Here is a 20,517-nt window from a genome sequence, read left to right on the forward strand (position 1 = left end):
TTCGTTTAGTATTTTGAAATTGAAATTTTCTTTAACATTTTCACGACAACACCATAGAATTTTTCCATGGAATTCGTGACCATAAACCATTAATTGTATATGAGATTATTCTATCGTTATCATTGACTGGTTTCGTAGCATAAGTACCCCAATTAAGAACATAGCTTACGTGTTCATTTTAGTAAGAACTTATTTATGAATCAAGTTTAAAATAGTGCAACGTTATATAGAAAGAGAGGACTTTTAAAATCAGTCAAGTAGATTTGGGTAAATACAAACAAATATACAAAATCAAATAACTTTTTAACATTCAAGAAACACATTAATTAAAACAATATTACGGTCAATAATCTTCTTTATTAATATATTATCGGAAAGAAGTTACAAAGTTGCTATCATCATATATATGAAAATATAAAAAAAACAAAAGTGCATTATATTATAAAAACAATTCTAAATACGGGAAATAATGATTTTTTGTTATCATCTATTTATTTTGTAATTTCTATGTTCTAATATTATTGTTGTCTAAAATTTGTAAAGTCATGTTAAAAACAACATTAAAAATACGTTTTTAAACCGATCGTGAAAGACAAATGGAGCGACTGTAATACAAAACTTTTGAAATTTGAAATACATTTAATAATTCTGATAACTAATTTATATATATCCACTATTAAAAATGTAATGGTTTTTGAGTTCAGTTTTTTGATGGAATTTAAGAATTCAGATCGTAAACTGTTTGTTTTACACGCACAATGGACATACCATTCGTTTGATAAGGAAACATAAAGGCTAAACAAAATATTTACGTATAAATAAATGATAACGGAACTTTAAGAACAATATATTAATACACATATTCGTTCCTTTAGAAAGATAACGATAAAACTTAGCCAAATTTTAAGAGGCTTTTTGTAAAATAAAAAGTAGAAATGTAATATTGAATAACTATATTACCTACATATTAAAATAATTAAACAAATTCATCTACGCCCATGATATATATGCCATATTCTAAACAGTAAAGAATTCAATATCAGACGTGCAATCATTTGATATATAAATCAAATTAGAACGCTATACTTAAAGTCGGAACACTTTATAGCTTTTAACCCCTATTCATAAAAACTATTTCAGTGTGATAGCTGCTTTCACTTCTTTTTAAAGTGTGTATTTTCATTATGTGTCATAAAGTCATTCTTTTCGTTTTTCTGTTTATTTGTCTCTTCATTACAGCGTCAACGCCATTTGACAGAAATACACCAGAGTTATTAGTTAAAGATGCATCTAGAATGGCTTAGTTTTTATGAATAAGGGGATAGTACCGAAGTTTATAAAACAATATTAACATTATCAAACATATATAGTAATATTACTAATTTCGATAATTCTGGGACCAAAGAAGCACAACCATTTCCGTAGTCGTATAGTCGACTGTCGCATGTCGTTGTAACCAACGCATAAATCACTTAAGTAACATTTTGGAGCTATTGCAATAATACATATTAAAAGTCTGTTTTTTTCAAATAAATATATTTCAGATAAACTTTCAACTTACAAAATACAAGTTAAATTAAGGTCGTATTCCTAAATGTCTTCAAGCTAAAACAATCCTCATCATTTGTCAAATTATATTTATAATGAAATCGATTTCAATATTATCTTATGAGAGTAAAATATTGTTTTAGAATATGGACCCTTTTATATTATACTCCTAGATAAAACTTAGAAAAATTAAGTAGGTAATCAGTTCTTTTAATTTGATAAATGTAAGTAATTATCGAGAGGCATATCTTCACATGTGTCATTATCATTAGGATTTTCTTCAGTTTGACATTGGAGGTAGGACGGCAAGCGACCGTGTCTTTCGCCCTTAATTTTATGAACTTTATGTCGATGACCTTGGAGTATTTTCCTAAAAAAATAAATTATGTAACGTCTCTATCGGAAAAACAAAAACTTTTATTTCATAAAATTCAATAATTATTCTTTATGAAGGCAATCAAGTTAAGAAAAAAAATCACATGTGCAAATACGAACTACCAGATCGTGTCTGTAAATGTCTCAAAACTCAATTCACGAATACATCGCACTTTGTCATTGAATCATGAGCTAAAAACTTACTTAGTATTAAACTTCTTGAAGCAAATATCGCATTCAGCAGTTCCTTGTCTCAAATGTATGTCTTTGATGTGCTTGTTCATACAATGTTTTGTCGAAAAAGCTTTCTCACAGTATGAACACTGAAATAAAGTTCAACAATCAAGACATGGCACATTTTAATTTAATGTAATTATTTAAAAAAATATTTTGCACAAATAAACAAGGAATCAAGAATAATGTAAGCACCGCAAGGTAATATCTGGAGAGACATTGTGTTTTACACAAGTATTGTGGCAGACACTATAAGGCATCTGCTCATTAAAGTATTTTTGAAACGACTCCTTAGTCAAACGACCCTTGTCCTTTAAGAAAAGTGTGTATTCTTAAAAAAGGTTGGCAAAGCAGAATTGAGCCTTCTGGCAGTGTTAGTGTTGAGGGGCCGCGGTATGACATCGGCTGAGCTTCCTAACCGTTTGCGTCCAGTAAAATAAAAAGTGTTTATGGGCGAAGGTCAGAAGCGCTGTATCCTTGTTCTATTAAACAAAAGAAACTAACATCGATCCCCTGTCGAAAGACAGGGTAAGTAATCCGAATGTTCATTACGATTTACATGTATCTGTGTTGGGCAATTACTTGATACAAACACGGTCATACACCACAGACTAAAAAACCATGAACACAGACATCTTGAATGTATTTTTTTCAGCCTTCAAAGCGTGTCGCGTGCTGAATCGCGATCGTAGACTTAAAATGACACATAAAATAAAATGTGATAAAAATGTTGACAATGATCATATTATGAAAACAATATAAATAAATAAATACGTTCTCTGAATTCAGATTAATACTAAAATTTAAAGCCCGAAGGCTATATATTCTCAATACAGTTTTCGAGACTTTAATTTCCTTTTAAAATAGAGTAATATTACCTTATGCGGTCGAATTTTACTATGGACATGTTGTATGTGCTTGGCCAAATTACTAGAGGTGGTTGTAGCTTTGGGGCATTGAGTACATTTATATGGCTTATCTTTTAAATGGCTACGTTTGTGCACTCTTAGTAAATCGACCGTCCTCCCTCTGTACGGACAAACATCACACTTAAATGGGAACACGTTAACGTGTGTGCTTCTGTAAATACAAAATTATGATTAAGTATGCATTTAATATTTCTCTTTAAAAAATATATCTATAGTTTCTCGCTGCAGACCGCTGTTTATAACTTTAAATGATTATGCTAATAATCGAATATTCGTGATATTATGTTAACCAAAGACAATGTTAAATACGTTACGTGTTCATAATAAGACTGACGAAAACGTTTTAAGAATTATATTATAGGGATAGCTAGTCTGCAGCAATGGAAGGTGATAAAAGTTACATATTAATAACATGGATGAACTTTTAATGATCACTTTAAATAATAACAGAAATTTGATTTTTTTGAACTTATACTTCTTTTGGCATGTTAGGAAAAAATGGTGAGAGTAATTTTTTAAGATGCGCGTGCACATTGTCACTACTAGCCGACAGCCGCACACCATCGCCAAAAGACACCCTGAAGTTAGGCATAGTCAACATGTTAAAATAAAAAAAAAAATTTTATTTAATTATGTCTTATTTTTTTCATATTTAAGTAAACTTTTTTGAACTAGATAATGCATTATAATAAAACTCAATTAATAAAATACCTTTTTTCTATTGTTAGTGTCGTTTTTACGCAAAAGAAGCTAATACAATGAAATATATAATATAAGCCATAACTTCTATAGCGTGTACATAAGTACACACACATTTTTTATACATATTTAATCCTAGCCAATTACTTTTTATGGGCGATTAGTTAATTCATCAAAATTAATATTATTTTACACTACTTCTACGTTTTAAAATATTTTTTAAAGAAACAATTATTGTTATACATTGTTAAACAATAAACTACGCCGGAGGAAGCAGTGATAACTTACTTGTGATTCAAAAGATTTGCCTTAGTCTTAGTTACTTTTCCACAGATATCACATAAAAATGTTTTCTTCTCTCCATTCACATTTTTACATTGTCTGACGTGTAAATTAAATAATTTCTAAAAGAATTTAAATCAAACAGTAGTTTCATCGACATTATAACTTAAATTTTACATTACTATCTACGTTATATTTAAAAATATACGATAAGAAATAATGTATGTGTATTATTTAATTCAATTACAAAAATTTCATACGAAAATTTTATTGTCAGTTTTATATTAAGCTATGTGCGAATGTTGCCCTGAGCCCTAACTCTGTAACTTCAAACAAGCCCTCAATAATGAGTAATATACTACGTAGCTCCAAGTTTGCTTCATCAGCGCTACAGATATTGAGGAAACTACTTCGTAGCTGCATATATAAAAAGTTGCTATTCGAAGTTACAGAGTACAGGCGCTGCTCATAATATGGTTAAATAAAACATCACATGGAAATCTTCCTTTCTAAGTAAAAAAAATGACAATCCCATAAAAGAGGAAAACCATATTTTATAGTTTTGTTAGGATAAGTAAAGCAACGTAAATATTGACAACATGTATAAAACATAGTAAGAAACCTTAAAATAAATAATCTTACCGCATTTAAAAACTGTTTGTTGCAAATAGAACATTGCCAAAGGTCCAATTCATCATCAGAATTTGCAGGAGATGGTATATAGACGTCTTCTTCATCACAGGTTGTTGGAAAACTTTCTTTTTCATTACAAGCTATTTGCTCTATAAAAAGAAATGGTTCTCTATGTGACTAAACTATGTATATTGCTTTAAATTCAGTTTCACATTCTATCTAAAGTATTTTTATTACAAAAGTCTATGATAAACTTTGGTAGACCAAATAATACATGTCTCAGAGGTGAATAGTACTTTAGTTAATAATATACTTCTAGGAAAGTTATTTTATTATTATTGTATAGTTATACCTGTTTTAATAGACACTTCAACTTCAAGCCTCTTATTATTTTTCTGACACATGTCCCGAAATAGAATACAGCTCTTTAAAAGTTGATAACAATTTTGACAAATGTGTTTTGAATGGTCATCAAACTTACTAATCTGAAAAATTAATATAAATTATAATAATTTCATCATAATGGAAACAGGTGGTTTAATATTTATTAATTTAACTTAGATACATATTTCCTTAGTTAACTTCAAACACAACTCCAAAAAACTAAGCGTAACTTAACTTAAACTAAAACAAACATATTTAGCATGTGATATTGATGAATATACCAAGATATTTAAATTGCTTAAATATATACCTACCATAACACCAGATATTTTCTCAACTTCTTCAGATATATTAATTTTATTAGAATTATCAAAAATTTGAATGTCAGCCCTCATTTTATTGCATATTCGACAATTCTCATATGATTTCTTTCTTTTAGAGATACTGTAATAAGACATGTTATGTTATAAAAGGGTGTCTACCTTAACGTAGTACGTTCATTTAGTATTCAATACACTAAGCGACATACTATATTAAGCTAACTTTTACAAGTTGCTTTGAAATTAAATATATATTAAATATACTTACACCTTGTTTACTTTTTTTTTCTTTTGAGTTGCATTAGCAAACAAGACAGATTTTAAAAAGAGAAGTGAAGTCATAACTTTTATAATTCAATTTTATTACACTAGAATAAGCTTCAAAATTTAAAATGAGTTAAATACATTCTATGAAAAAATATTACACAAGTAAATAAACACTAATTTACACAAGCTTCAATTAAATAATACACGATTACTGATTCTGATAAATATAGAAAGTGAATGGCACATCGGTTATTTTCATTCAATACAATACTTTTATTTAATTAGTACAGTATTTTGATTTTGAAATACCTAAATGTAAAAGTAAATAAGTATCGGGATTCGGTAGTCCATTGACAATAGAACAGAATATAGATAGTTCATAGCACGTAGTTACTGCTAAGCGGCAGGCGCTAATAAACTATAGAGTTGTATCTTATTTTTTTCAATTTATCCCTAATGGGAAAGGCAAAGGACTTTAGTCCATACAGGTTGTATCTTGTTAGTCGTCTGACAAATGACACTTAATATTAGATAGACGGAGTATTTTTTTTAAATAATTTTAAGGCAACGAGACCTTTGAACCAAATAGACCGTTTACGACCGTGGCCAAAGACAAAGTCACGAGACTGAGTTTACTATCGAAGTCGTAAAGAGATAATTAAATGAGCCCATTTAGATGAAGAGAGTTACTCGCACTCGAACTATCAACATCAATAAATGATTATTGTAGTTATCGTATTAAAATATTTACATACAGGGTAGGTAAGGTCCCGTACGATTATGTATATCACACGAGATTGCCATACAGTGATTTATCGCTGGGCGATAATGTCCTGCGTCTGCGCGTCTGTTGACATCGAAATTTTTGTGAGAAGATTCTTACTTGCGAGAATCTCGACTATTATAAACACGATCTCGTATGACAATTTCATGTTCATACGAGTATCCAGTATTGTACAAATAGGTCTGAACAGTTTTGAGTGTGAAAATGCAGCTTTGAACGCATTTACAAGAAAGAAATATTAAATCATCTATTGGGACTGGAGCTGGGGCTGAAAATATTTACGTACCTAAATCGTCTTGGTGCAATTTATTCGACTTATTTCTCTCTCAGTATTTTTTGTACAAACATCTCAAATTTGTTTTAATTACAACTATATGTAGAAATTCTGTTTACACGGACACTATAAATTTTAAATTGCGAAGTGCCGCCAATGCGACTTGTGTCTGTTTAGGGAAGACGAAGAATGAATGGTTTTATTCTTTCGATTATAAATATACAACTATCAAGTGATATCGACCGTAGAACGATAAATTTACTTAGGTGACCATTTTGTGTTGGAAAGGGGTTTACAAGTGTACAAGAACAACTTCATAAACTATGTATTAACTTATTTAATCTTGACATGCCAATTACACATGAAATTTCAAAGCTTTAAGAGAGATCTTGACAGGCTTCCGTATTTTCTGTCTTCTGTTCACATTCAATGATATTTACTTATTACATGATACATCCGCCTTAACCTCATCTTTATTTTGTTCTTCATTATGGTAGCGCAAGTAATTAGGTTTACAAGCTCTTGGATGTCCCGTTTTTATTTTGTGGACTTTTCTAAGGTGCTTGCGTAAATAATATCTGAAAAATAAATACAATTATTAAATTTTCTATATGTTTAAATTTAAAAATAAAGTACAGTACACACTTTCCATACAGTTTAAAAAAAAATATATAATGGCAAAAGTTACTCATTATTGAATTTAAATTAGCTTCTCTTATATAGTCTCAGTAGGGCTGAGAAACGCATCGCGCGACCTATTGTTTTGTGATTTGTTAACAGCACATATATATATATATATATAGTCCAATGCGTAAGGAGCATGATCCGTTTAAATTTGAATTGCAATAAACGAGTATTGTTACATGAAAGTTTGAATGTAAAGCATGAAAAAAATAATCAAACATGCAAACTCAAACAGCGAGTTTCGTTTTATATAAAAAAACCCGTACCTTATTTTAAAAGTTTTACAACAAATATCACATGGGAAAGCCTCTTGATTTAAATGCATATCTTTGATGTGCTTTGTACGGTCATGCTTTGACGATGTTATCTTCTTACAATAAGGACACTAAAAAGATAAAATATACAATTAAAAAAAATTGCAAAGTTTCAAATGTTTTTACAGATGGGTTGGACCTATCTGAGAACAAAAAACTTTCTATTACTAATATTTTTTTTTTACAGCCTGTGATATGTCATGCGAGACACACCCCAGAGTAGATAAATCTAAATTGTAAAACGAAAGAATAAGACGAAAAGCCAAAGTCATTCAGTCATTATCTTCATCATGCTCAAAAACGGGCATTTCACGCCGCGCGCCTGGTATATAAGCACACATAAAAGGTGGTCTTTAATTACATGGGACATAAGACATGTTATGGAAAGAACGATGGGCAAAGAGAAACAGGCGTCCTAGAATAAGGTAAATAGAATATAGAGATAACAGGAAAAGACTGGAGAGACAAAGTCATGGCAAAAGGAGGTTTGGAAAAAGCTGGAGGAAGCCAAGAATTAGTGCCCATCAATGGAACTGAAGGAAGTTCCGACAATAAGTAATGAGCTGAACTTTTTTTGCCCTAATCGTATGGTTGTAACTGGTAGAACTGGTTACATGTGTATATAATGTGTCCAGGAGCAGCTATGCATATTTATCAAACCGCCATCGGTATAGTCTGTTAGAGAATTTCAAAAGAAACCCTTGGCACATACACAGGCCAATAGTGTTGGGCATTACAAATTTCTCAGATTTTTTAATTAAAAGTTTTGTAGCAGGTAGGTAGGTACCTTGTATTGAATATTGCTGTGTTGACGGTCCATATGCTTTTTTAAATTTCCATGAATGGTAGTTTTTTGAGGGCATTGAGTACGCTTAGGGTAGACTTTTAAATGAATTATTTTATGCACCTTAAATAGTGCCACTGTTATTCTTCTGTATGGACAATTGCCAGTTAGATTGGTTTGGCTATGGCTTTTTCTGTAAATAATAAAATAATTTATAAGTATTTATAAATATTAAAAAATATCCTGTGGTTAATCAAAGCAATCTTGACCAACTTTGAGAAAATTCAGGAATGTAGGGTTATAAAAATACTACTCATATAAAAAACTTACAAATGAAGTGTGAGTTGTTCAACACAAGCCATAGTTTTGCCACAAACATCACATAATGCTGTTTCATTTTTTTCTACCTTAAAATTTAATTCAGCATTTTCATCATTTTTATTGCATTCGGTCCAGTGCATGTCATATGAAATCTGAAATAATATGAGTCATTTTTCTCCTGAGTCAACAAAAAATAGAATCAAGTGTAGTTATTTCAAGGTCCAATTATTAATTTCTATAGAGGAATTAAGTAAATGTTACCTGGTCTAAAAATTCCTTATTGCAAGAGGAACAAAGCCATGTATCTACTTCATCATCACAATGATTTGCTGGTGTTCCCTGTTCAAATACCTGATCCCCATCAGTTTTAATATTTTGTTCTAAAAATAAAAATATTTGTCACAACCAACAATAAACCATATGTGCAGTGAAAAATTACCAAGAGAATATTTAACAGGTTCTCCTTAAAACCTTTAATACTATTCACAGTGCTTTAATAATAAAAATATCTGATTTCCAATGTACCTATTAGTTATGTTGGAAACAAAAGTAAAATAAATTTCCAGTAATCACATAAAACCAATAATTTTATTTTGGGTGCAAAGGAAAGAAGTTAAAATTCCAACAGGATGTTTTGAATTTAATTATTACAAACTAAACACTTTGGTTGTCTACACTTTTGGAATATTTTTAAATAGCTTACCTTCTCTGTTTGATAGCTTTTTTAAACAGTTTTGGTTGTTTCTGAGACATAGCTCCCGAAAGAATATGGATCCTTTAAGTAGATTGAAGCAATTTTCACAGATATATTTTGAATATTTGTCAATATCAAGCATCTAAAAAATTGTAATTTTAAATTAGTACAATTTAATTTTACTAGTTGAATATGCTTTTCATAAGAAAAACTTACAAAAACTCCTGTGATATGCATAACTTCTTCGGAAATATTTATATTACTTGTATTATCAAAAATAGGAATATCAGCATTTCCTTGGTTACATATCCGACACACATCTGAATGTATCTTATCTTCTGATATTCTACAATCAAGTTTTAGGTTATACATGCTTACTATATTTAAAATTAACTTAATTAATTTTACTAGGTTGAAACTTATTATACTATTAATTTCTTGAATAGTTTTTTAGTGTTTTATCTCTTTTATTATTTCAGTTTAACCAATTGATGTATAAAAAAGGAGTTGATGTATAAAAACGAGTTTGGGTTAATCAACAAATAACATTTTAACTTACGATTGTAATATATTTGTCATACTTCTTTCCATAGCATCTACAAATGACCTTGACTTTAACATTACAAAAGAAGCCATGAGGTTTTATAATTATTTTAGAACTTTTAATTCGATTCGATTCCTGCAAACTAATGATCGATTCCTAAAACGGTAGTGATTATATACTCTTTGGATTCCTGATTTGACAATTTCAGTGTTGCAACGTTATGACGAGGAAGAAATAGTGACGTTACGAAATTATTGACGGAAACGGAATATTTCCAGATCGATTCCTCTGGTTTATAGTAGTATATCAGGAAATTAAATATTTCTGAACGGATAATTTAGTTATGACGATTAATTTTATTAAGGATTTGAGAGTTTTCTTAAATAATAGTGTATTATTAGTAATCATGAAGAATGAGACATGAGACGTGAGGAATAAAACAAATAGATGTATAATTTTATCAATCGTCGCCGACATCGCTACGCTATCACTGTCACTTTCTGTAACATTTATTATTAATGTGTCTGTGATATTGTCAATTAACATATCTAGCCTATTCATTTTTTCCTCTTCTTTGACAACATGGGATACGCATTGAGACCATTCGGTAGCCGTAATTTTTTGAATGCCTTCCTCAAATAAATTCGCACGTCTGTCAATTTGAAGGTTTTATTATTTTGAGCTACATGGCCTCTTACCTGCGCCCATATCAATTCGATAGGGTTGTAAGGGTGGTAAGGGGGCAGTCTTAAAACCGTGATCCGATGTTGTGCTGCCATTTCGTCTACAGCGTACTTATTAAAAGACTATGTGTACATCACTTCACTTTTATATGTGGTATCATTATTTTACAAAATGACAGTAGCTAATGTCAAATAAGGAATTGAATTAAAATTCGTGGTATCGATTCAAATAATTAAATAATTTCTCCAAAAAATAAAAGTTTATACTTTTTTTAAAAACATAAATGGCTATTAAGACCACAGATTGGATATGAGTAATATATTACTTTAGAGTTTTAGACTCTCTACTATTTAGGGTTTAAAACTTATTGTGTATTTAAATAAGAACTTTATTAATATTAAGGCTATTTTTTTATTATTTATGTTGTGTTAAGTGACTATTTTCGATAGCACACAGATCAAGTAAAAATTAAAATTTATATAAATAATATTTGAGCAATGAGTCGTAGGGATGTGATAAACCGAGTGTCGTGTAACATCATTCATTTTCAATGATTGACTCGATTTTCAGGCGGCGGCCGGTTATACGTTCTGAATGGTACTGTCAACTGTGGTACATCGATTCAAACTTCAACTCTCATATCTTAAACATCGAGAATCGCGATATAATATTGAATATTATGTGAAATCTAAAAGTTTGTGTTTTAAATGCAATTTTTTATCAGGAGTGAAGTTCAATATAAATTATAAGTAGTGTAAATTCTAATAGATCAAAAATCCAATTGAAGATTAACAAATTACTATATACATCCCTGTAGTCAAAACTCAAAAGTCAAAACAAATTTCAAAACATCTTAATTATCATTTAAGCTCAATGTTATCTTTTATTATCACACAATATTAACAAAATAAATCATGATGAATGTATTTCTAACTAAAAAGATGGTGTCTAAGTTGAGCACAGTTTCTTATCCTGTAACAAATAAAGTTTCTGAAGATGGGAGCATAAACGACCATTGGTACAAACTTTTTTCAGACAGGTAAAATATCTCTTCCTTTGCTAGTAAACAATTTTTTTGATCATTACTTATTTCTTTAACAATCAAAATACCTCCATCCAAACATACCATAATATCCAGTTACTCAAAGATTATTTCTTCTTAATTTCTAGGCAACTTTCACAACGGCTTTCAAAGGAGATGATATGTAGAGTTTGTGGAAGAAATGGTTGTACACCACTTAGTGAACACATTTCAGATTATGATAATATTATGGGAGCAATAAGCAGCATTGGCAATGTGGCGGTATGTATTAAAAAACAAAATAGTTATCTTAGCAAACTTATAATTTCATATTTCTTCATTTTAACTACAAAGCAGTATATTTCTCTTCATACATATAATTCAATTTCAGATAAGCACTGATGATTCTTTACCTAAATACATATGTACTGAATGTTTAGAATCTCTAAAGGTGGCTATCAATTTTAGAAAGAACTGTGAGGTTGCAGACAGAAAATTTAAGAAGATATTGAATCCCATGGGTAAATAAATGTATCTTAAAGTAGATCAAACTTATTTTATATTAAGTCTGCAGTAGTATATAACGAAGTTAGTAAACATTTGGTATTTATGCTACGTAAAGATAAAAATAGTACTTTGTATCAATGTAAAAATCTAACATGTTTTATTACTATGAGGAGGTTAGTGGTATGCAAATTCATAGTATTTTTCATGCTAGGTATGTTGTATAACTTTATTGCCTCGAGAGCCTGTGGAGCTGTAGTTTTACTTTATTATTTCAGGAGATCCATCATTACACTCATATCCATACTCAAAACATGACTTCCAATTAATACTTCACCATTTTAAGAAGAAAAGATTGAAACATGAAGAGGCTCAGGAATTGGAAAGAAAGAAAAAAGAGAGATTACAACAAAAGCAACAGCCAAAGAAAAAAGAGATAAAATGTTCCTCCTGTGATATGGCATTTACTTCAAGGGTATGTATTAAATTAACAGTTTGTCGATACCCAAATATTGAGCCATAATTATGCTTCTTTGATCATCATTAAAAAGGGATACCTTTGTTTACAGTTTATATTTTGCCATACAAAATTGATCGTCAGGATATTTTGTGAGGTGTGAAGTGTTGACTGCATGTAATGCCATTGGTGTACAACTGAATTTCATGTGTTCAGTCCCAAGGTTGAGAACTGACACAACACGTTGAACTAGGCTAATTCCGGTTTCATTTTTTTTCAGGATGGTTTAATAGCCCACAGACAAGTGAAACAGTGTATGCTCCGGGCATGTGATGTTTGTGGTCAGCTTGTCTATAGTATCGCTAAGCACATGCGACATTTTCACAAAGAGGTCATTTCACACAAATGTCCAACTTGTGGTAAGGAGTTTCCTGTTATTGCAAGACTGAAAAATCATATGTGAGTTACATTAATTATTATTGTAGAGTTTGGTGACGGCAACACTGTCCCATGTTTAGTTAGTAATTCATCTATTGCGAGACATTATTGGGATGTTACTAAAATTACTATTGGAAGCTTAAAGTTTATTTATTTGTGGTTTATTATTTTATTTTTCAAAAATATTCTTATAAATAAATTAACGAAAATATTTAATTTACTAACTTTAGGATGGGAATGCTTATAACGGAAGATTAACTATATAACGAAAGCGATTTAATTAACTAACTATATCCTTGATATCTTAAATTCTATATTATATAAAATTATATACATTTTTCCCCATGAAATTAAAAAAAAAGAGGCAAAACATTCGCATGCTTTTTTTAACATTAGTATTTTTTTTATTTCAAATAGCATGTAAATCCGTATGTTCTCAGGCTTGTCCATACCAACACATTCAATTTCTTCTGTGATCTGTGCCCTTACAAATGCAAGTACAAGTATTATCTAGTGATGCATATGCGTACACACACGGGCGAGAAGCCATACAAGTGTACATCGTGTCCTGCTACATTCGTTAACCCGTCAAATTTGAACAAACATAAACTAACACACCAGGAAAAACAGTTTAAGGTGAGTTAAAGAAAATATTTTTTTTTATGTTATAAGCGTTTTTATTCTATATTTTTAGATTGTAGTTATTTTATATCAAATTTATAAATTTCGTTTACTTTTACGTTTACTTAATCTTAAGAAAATAAATTAAGATTTTTGTGAACTTCAAAAAAAATTTTTTTTTTGCAGTGCATTATGTGCGACAAAGCATTCCGTACAAATGCAGGATTGCGCGAACATCACGACGCAACACATATGAATATAAAACATGCTTGTAATTTCTGTGGAAGGGATTTCTGCTATAAGTAAGTGTTACTATGTATATTAATAAAAATTTGCGAAAAACTCTCTTGTCTATACTCTCATTAGGCCAAAACTAATATGTGAGATTTTCTGTTATGAGTAGCTTTTAACATGTTTTCCCCTATGACAGTTTTGACATGCTCCACACGTTAGGTATATAATAATAGTATATACCTAAAATAAATCTATGAAAAATAAGTCGAGCTCTATTTATTTTAGCTATTTCTTATTTTATGCAAATTACAATTAAGACATATGTGGCCGCGCATTTACCAATATATTCACAATTTATCTTATAAAAACAATTGTGTGATTATTTATATTTTAACAAACATTCATCATTGAAAAAACTAGCTCCACGTAACTATTTTGCGTCAAACTCCCAGAAAGTTGGTTTGCCATATAACGATATCTGGTAAAAATGATATCTCTATAAATTGGCAGTCAATGAGCCCTACTTTGACATCATCTAGAGTTTACACTGTAAGCTAATATCGATGTAGGTTGTATGTGCGTAAAGAGAACTGGCGTCTCAGAAATGCGAATTAATACAATCCTTATTTACTACGCGTCATTTTATTTGTTGTAATTTTGAACTACCTTCATTGTTTTAATTTTGTCATATTAAGTAAAAAAAAATCAGTGCTACAACCTCTTTAGGTCCCGCCCTCTGATTTCTGAATCTGTTTCGTGATCATTTTGAAATCTAATAGGCAAGTAGGTGATCAGCCTCCAGTGCCTGACACACGTCGTCGACTTTTTGGGTCTAAGTAAGACATGTCGGTTTCCTCACGTGTTTTTTTGAGTAAATCTTAAATGCGCACATGGAAAGAATGTCCATTGGTGCACAGCCCGAGATCAAACCTACAACCTCAGGTATGAGAGTCGCACGCTGAAGCCACTAGACCAACACTACTCAACTTAATAAATATCCAGGACTAAACTTAAAGAACATTGTCGTCAACATATCAATAAAGCTACTCCAAATACAACGACGTCGACGACCTCTTTCCTCATAGATTATTATGCAACATTAGAATAAACATTAAACGTCTGTGACATATGACATATGACACTAACATGCTTCTTAATTAGGTCAGATCTCCGCAAACACGAAATACGTACTCACAACAGAACAAAGAGAGATTATATAGGTGGGGAGCCGTCCTACAAACAAGTAGAAAGAATGCAAAAAGTAGACGTTGAAATGGACAAATGGCGACAGGATATTCTTCCCCAGCCAATTGAAACGTATATAGAACAGAAACAAGACTATTTACCACAACAGATATATTACACCGATGTTAACGGGATACTGCAGCCAGGAATACGTGAGTAAATTTCTCGTATTCATACTATAATTTGCCTTACTATGATATACGCGACATTTTAACATCTATGGGAGGCAGATGATAATGACTAGCTGTACGCGTCCATGTCTATTGTCTATTATTTGAGGTTTCATTTTATTTAAATTGACTTTGGGTAATTTTTGTTTCAGCTCAACAACAAACCGTTCAGCTAACATTGTAAGTAGCCTAAATTTATTTCGTATGCTTGCTCATATATCCTGAATCCCCCAATAGGAGAGAGACGAGATTAGACACTATCAAGTCTGTTAAAACAAGTAGGTGATCAGTCTCCTAGACACAAACCTAGTACCTAGGTAGACGACGCATTCGCTTATATAAGAATTAGAAAAACATTGTCAATTACCAATACTAGAATAACAAAAGTCTATTTACCTCAATTTTACTATTTTCTATTTGCGTGATTACGGGGCGGTAACGATTTAAATACAGTGTAAACTCTTTATAACGAAACTCAAGCGACTGAGCATTTTTGTCGTTATAGAGTCATATCGTTATATAGAGTGAACAAAAAAACAACCACATTAACAAGTCTATCACTTCCGAGAAAACAATGCGTCATACTGCATATGTTTCAAGGAAATTAAAGATAACAAAAGCAAAACCGACCTCTGATGTTTCGGAGCTTCAGTCTTTTGTTACCTGATGACATAACATAAACAATTATATTTATAATTAAAACGTTTCAATATATGAATTTTAACGCAAACCAGCCAAGTTGGGATAATGTTATAAAGAGTTGGCACTGTATTTTATTTAAAAAAATATTTTACTCGTAAAAACTATAATACGCTCTTTACTCTTTGTATATTAAAAATACTAAAATACCGATGATGCTATATAAGTTTCTTTTTCAGACCGGAACTGGATATGAAAAAGGACGAAGTGAAAGTTTATGGGGCACAGCAATCTTTGGGCTATTTTTAAAATTAAACTACGTGAATTATCGATTTAGAAAGTCATTTTTTTTATGGCAGTAAAAGCTACCTAGTAGTTTAAGTGAATTGTAAACTGCCACTAATGAAATAAATAGACATATTTTAGTCCCAAGTATATCTTAATCCGATAGGTCAAAGTCGAAATCGTTAGGCCTTATGTTAAGTGACAATATTTGTTACCAGGGTTACGTTTTTTCAGTATCCCCATGCTAACAAGTTTGTCCAGGTTTTTAAAGATTGGTCGGATTTTATATTTGTACCATAACATGATACTCGTTGACTTGCAATCAAACCTGACGTGTTTATGCCGCTAATTCTGAAATAGGTTTTTACTGGTTTTTTATTACCATCTGACACACAAAATTTATTAACGATCATCTCCCTATAGGCCTCACGAACAAAACATAATGGTATGAGGTGGTATATTTATATATACCTCTTTTTCGCCATTTTACAATATAGACGAGTTTTCATGAAGTTACAGATGAGACCTATGCGTGTCGAAGAAATCCTTCGTTGGAATGAATATCGTTTATTAATATAAACAAAAGATGAAGGCTGATACTACATTTTTTTACAATTGTATAATAATGAAATGTAATTAATTTAATCTAAATCTAATTAACATTATATTGTATATCATGCTTATATATGTAGGAATAAACTATTAATCAGAATCAATATTTTTTTATTTTAAAATCTATAGAAAAGAAAGGATTTAAATGTTATTTATAAAAAACGGTGCCTATAATCTATAACGCATTTGTTTATCTATACATATAAAAATGAATCGCAAAACCTGTTGCTTAACGCAAGATTCGAAGACGCAGAAAAAAATTGAAAAAATTACATTACATATTTAGTACTTATATTACTCAAATTGGAACATCCTTAGTCTATTTGATAGCATAGCAAATTCTTCAACGGTTGGTATGTAGGTACTAAAAAGGTAAGCCAAATATCATGTTAAGGCAAAGCAATGTTTACGGAGGCAGCTAGTAATAAATTTAGATTTCATTGGCTTCGATAATAATCGATAACCGTAAAATAAGCGAAGCAAAAGTACTCTCTTCTGTATGAAATGAGGATTAAGTTCCGATTTTATTATTTACAAATATTCTGTGAAACAAATAGGTCGCTGAGGCAGTAAATCCTCTCCCTCGGGTTAAATTGAATCACTAAACACCTATCTGCGAGGCGAGGGTTAATACACACTTTATTTCTCATAGGATGTTGTCAATACAGCCATAAAATCATAACGGTTGTTCACACGGAAGACACGTTATCAGTTAGTTGTACAGGTACAATAAGATAAGTTATTTATTTTTTAATAAAAACATGGCCAAACACTTACAACAACATCAATAAATCGCCAAACTGTTTAACAGTTTGTTGGCGATATTATAAAAGGTATATTTTACATCATACTGTAAATTGAATAACAACAACAGTTGATGTATACTGTATGATTTTCAATAATATGTATATTTTATTCATGCATGCATGATTATTTAAAAATAGTTACGCAAACAACTTCGAACACTCTATAGATGTATGCGGCATTGTCAATACGCCTACGGGATTGTCTCTGGCACATACGATACCGGAGATTTCATTAAGCCAGCTTACCGAACGCGTGAAATAGTGCTGTTAGTTTTATGGCTTAGGTTTCCGAACCGTAATCCTGTTACGAAGGTAACGTATAAACAGTTTGAGAAAAAATGGGTACCTACTTGAAAACCACAACTTGTATTGCCTAGACATGCCTTAGGCTCTAGGATTATCATATATTTACCATAATATTTGTTTGTCTTGCCCAAATGTGAAATTATTGAATAAATATAATCTTTTTTATCAAACATTTTTTTCATATACCTACATGTGTAATTACAAATACCGTGTAAATTATAAAAAATACTGACAGAAATTTAAAATACCTTTTCTTTTATAGAAGAGGGGGCAAACGGGCAGGAATCTCACCTGATGTTAAGTGATACCGCCGCCCATGGACACTCAATGCCAGAGGGCTCGCGAGTGCGTTGCCGGCCTTTTAATAATTGGTACGTACTCTTCTACGAACGAATTCTACGAACGAATTCTACGAACAACAGCCTATATATAATGATTCACCTAATTAATATAAACATATCACGATTGAAGTTAATTTGGTCTGTTGTGCAAATCGTAATTTAATTGAGATATATTTTGTCTAATATATCTTTCGTAACCCGAACACATGCTATTATCTCAAATAACGGCTCGTGTAATTTATAGCCTCGGGGGCAACCTTCAGCACTGTTTGTCATTGTCTGATAAAACTAATAGGATATCATATCAACTCGAATCGACACAATTGGAAAGAATATCTTAGCTTTTGCGACACCTATCTGTTTGAAAATAGTATTATTTAACGTGTTTAAATGATATTGGTTAGCGGATTTATAGGTTCAGCAAGAGACTTATCGCGGGTGTTGTGAAAAACATCGCTGTATGTTTTTTTCATGTACTTTTTTTTATATTGCTTATATGTTACGTTGATACTTAAAAATTCTAGGTCTTATATTTACATTCTTTAAAACTATAGTCTTTAACATTTCTGGTTTCTTTAAGAGCAGCGCTAAAAACATTGGTAAGAAATGTTCGAACATTTATAATATGTTTACATAAATCGTTGGAAAATGCAGTAGTTTGTGAAAATTAATTAAGTTCTTTGTGAATTGTATAACTTTTAAACGAGTTCTTTTGTAAGGTCTGGAATATTCATACTTTTAAATATAACAAATATACTAATGCATTTTTACTTTATTAATTATAATATACTATGTATGTAGTGTAATTATAATTATCGATCAAAAAAAAAATAAGTCATATAGCACGCGGTAATATGTACATAATTTAGGTATTTGTATACATATGTATTTTAAAGTAGCCTACTACTTTTTTAATGAAGTAAGTTATCCCTCATTCCATGCGTAGCAACCCGCCACTATAATTGTACCGGGTTTAGAACCCAGAACCTAAGATAAGGCATTAAATAGTTTACGTAATGTATGTACATATGCTAATAACTACCCATCACTTACGTAATAACTGATTATTTTATATGAAAATTGAGTCGAAAGTTGTGGGTTGTTAAATTATGTTAATCAATTGTTTGCTTTGCTAATGCAAATTCAATATTTCCGTATGAATCTCAAATAGTTTGGATCAGAATATATATTAACGTAATATATATAAAACTATAAAATAAATTTCGCGTTGCAAAGTCGACTTTTCTTAAATTAATTAATAAAAGATACTATCTGCGCTACCGGCTTTTAAGATCCTGGCTTTAGTTTTCTGTATCTGTTGCGCAATCATTTGTTTTTTCTAATAGGCACTTGTAGGTGGGGTCTCTGTGTTGACACACGCCGTCGAAGTTTTTGTGTCTAAGGTGTGCCCGTTTCCGCAAGATGTTTCCCTTCGAAGATGTTTCCTTCTTCTTCCTTATAGAAGGACCGCTGGCGCACACCCGGGGTTCGAACCTACGCCCTTCTTCAGCGTGCGATATTCATCTAGGAATGACACGACAGCGAATAAGACTGCTCTATTTTTAGCACAATTAAACTTCGTAATTGTTGTTGAGTTTAGGTTTTTCAGTGAACAAAATTTAAACCTTAAATATGTTTGTTAGAAATTTTGACTAAGAGTTTCACTCATCTACATTATCTTTAAGTAGTTATTTTTGTAAACATCACAACGGATTTTTTTTTGTCAAAGTGAGATGAAAATACTTTCATTATCTAAATTGCTAATTAAGCAGCAATTCATGTTATTTTTCCTGCTGTGTAAGTGCGAAAGCGTAACGAGCAAACTTACCCTCGCATTTCTAATATTAGTCGAGTTTAAAGTAAATAAATTCGTTGCGAACGTGCGAAAATTACGAAGTGCCTTTTGAAATTAAGAAAAAGTTAATGTTGTTGTTTGGCGAAACGCCAACATCGACGTTATTAGCTGTAACAAGGTAAAACTGTAACTAAAACTGAAGTTTTTTAATTCAGTCGGTGTCAAGAATACTTCCATAAATCCGTAAAGCATTTATTTCAGTTTTTGTATTCTGTTAATTGGTTTTCAT

General features: G+C 30.9%; 3 protein-coding genes across 3 annotated transcripts; 1 reads left to right on the forward strand and 2 right to left on the reverse strand.

The window, feature by feature from the left end:
* Positions 1-1,209: 1,209 nt before the first annotated feature.
* LOC111002861 (zinc finger protein 62) lies at positions 1,210-5,971 on the reverse strand. The gene is made up of 8 exons (XM_022273126.2): positions 5,673-5,971; positions 5,399-5,528; positions 5,053-5,185; positions 4,710-4,849; positions 4,074-4,189; positions 3,036-3,237; positions 2,128-2,246; positions 1,210-1,918 (listed from the first exon to the last, which is right to left on the reverse strand). The coding sequence occupies exons 1-8, from the start codon at positions 5,744-5,746 to the stop codon at positions 1,759-1,761; spliced, it is 1,074 nt and encodes a 357-aa protein (XP_022128818.2). The 5' UTR covers positions 5,747-5,971; the 3' UTR covers positions 1,210-1,758.
* Positions 5,972-7,051: 1,080 nt separating this feature from the next.
* On the reverse strand, positions 7,052-10,244 carry LOC111002858 (zinc finger protein 431). Its single transcript, XM_045629227.1, has 8 exons — positions 10,086-10,244; positions 9,743-9,872; positions 9,536-9,668; positions 9,094-9,212; positions 8,842-8,984; positions 8,515-8,704; positions 7,680-7,798; positions 7,052-7,307 (listed from the first exon to the last, which is right to left on the reverse strand). Exons 1-8 carry the CDS (start codon positions 10,160-10,162, stop codon positions 7,166-7,168), a joined length of 1,053 nt encoding a protein of 350 aa, XP_045485183.1. The 5' UTR covers positions 10,163-10,244; the 3' UTR covers positions 7,052-7,165.
* A 767-nt stretch (positions 10,245-11,011) lies between these two features.
* On the forward strand, positions 11,012-17,084 carry LOC111002806 (zinc finger protein 93). Its single transcript, XM_045629242.1, has 10 exons — positions 11,012-11,793; positions 11,925-12,057; positions 12,167-12,296; positions 12,558-12,754; positions 13,017-13,195; positions 13,615-13,810; positions 13,982-14,097; positions 15,191-15,426; positions 15,597-15,624; positions 16,323-17,084. Exons 1-10 carry the CDS (start codon positions 11,669-11,671, stop codon positions 16,390-16,392), a joined length of 1,410 nt encoding a protein of 469 aa, XP_045485198.1. The 5' UTR covers positions 11,012-11,668; the 3' UTR covers positions 16,393-17,084.
* The last annotated feature ends 3,433 nt before the right edge of the window (positions 17,085-20,517 follow it).

This window comes from Pieris rapae, chromosome 8 (assembly GCF_905147795.1).
Source record: "Pieris rapae chromosome 8, ilPieRapa1.1, whole genome shotgun sequence".
NCBI lineage: Eukaryota > Metazoa > Arthropoda > Insecta > Lepidoptera > Pieridae > Pieris > Pieris rapae.

Bases quoted from the DNA above. Each gene is read 5' to 3' on its own strand.
- LOC111002858 (XM_045629227.1), bottom strand. From the start codon at position 10,162: ATGGCTTCTTTTGTAATGTTAAAGTCAAGGTCATTTGTAGATGCTATG. The intron at 9,873-10,085 runs GTAAGTTAAAAT...ACTTGATTGTAG, and splicing joins ATGACAAATATATTACAATC to AATATCAGAAGATAAGATAC. The intron at 7,308-7,679 runs GTACGGGTTTTT...TTTATTTTTCAG, and splicing joins TGTAAAACTTTTAAAATAAG to ATATTATTTACGCAAGCACC.
- LOC111002806 (XM_045629242.1), top strand. From the start codon at position 11,669: ATGATGAATGTATTTCTAACTAAAAAGATGGTGTCTAAGTTGAGCACA. The intron at 11,794-11,924 runs GTAAAATATCTC...CTTAATTTCTAG, and splicing joins TACAAACTTTTTTCAGACAG to GCAACTTTCACAACGGCTTT. The intron at 12,755-13,016 runs GTATGTATTAAA...ATTTTTTTTCAG, and splicing joins ATATGGCATTTACTTCAAGG to GATGGTTTAATAGCCCACAG.
- LOC111002861 (XM_022273126.2), bottom strand. From the start codon at position 5,746: ATGACTTCACTTCTCTTTTTAAAATCTGTCTTGTTTGCTAATGCAACT. The intron at 4,850-5,052 runs GTATAACTATAC...TTCTTTTTATAG, and splicing joins TGAAGTGTCTATTAAAACAG to AGCAAATAGCTTGTAATGAA. The intron at 1,919-2,127 runs GTAAGTTTTTAG...TTATTTTTTTAG, and splicing joins TTCAAGAAGTTTAATACTAA to GAAAATACTCCAAGGTCATC.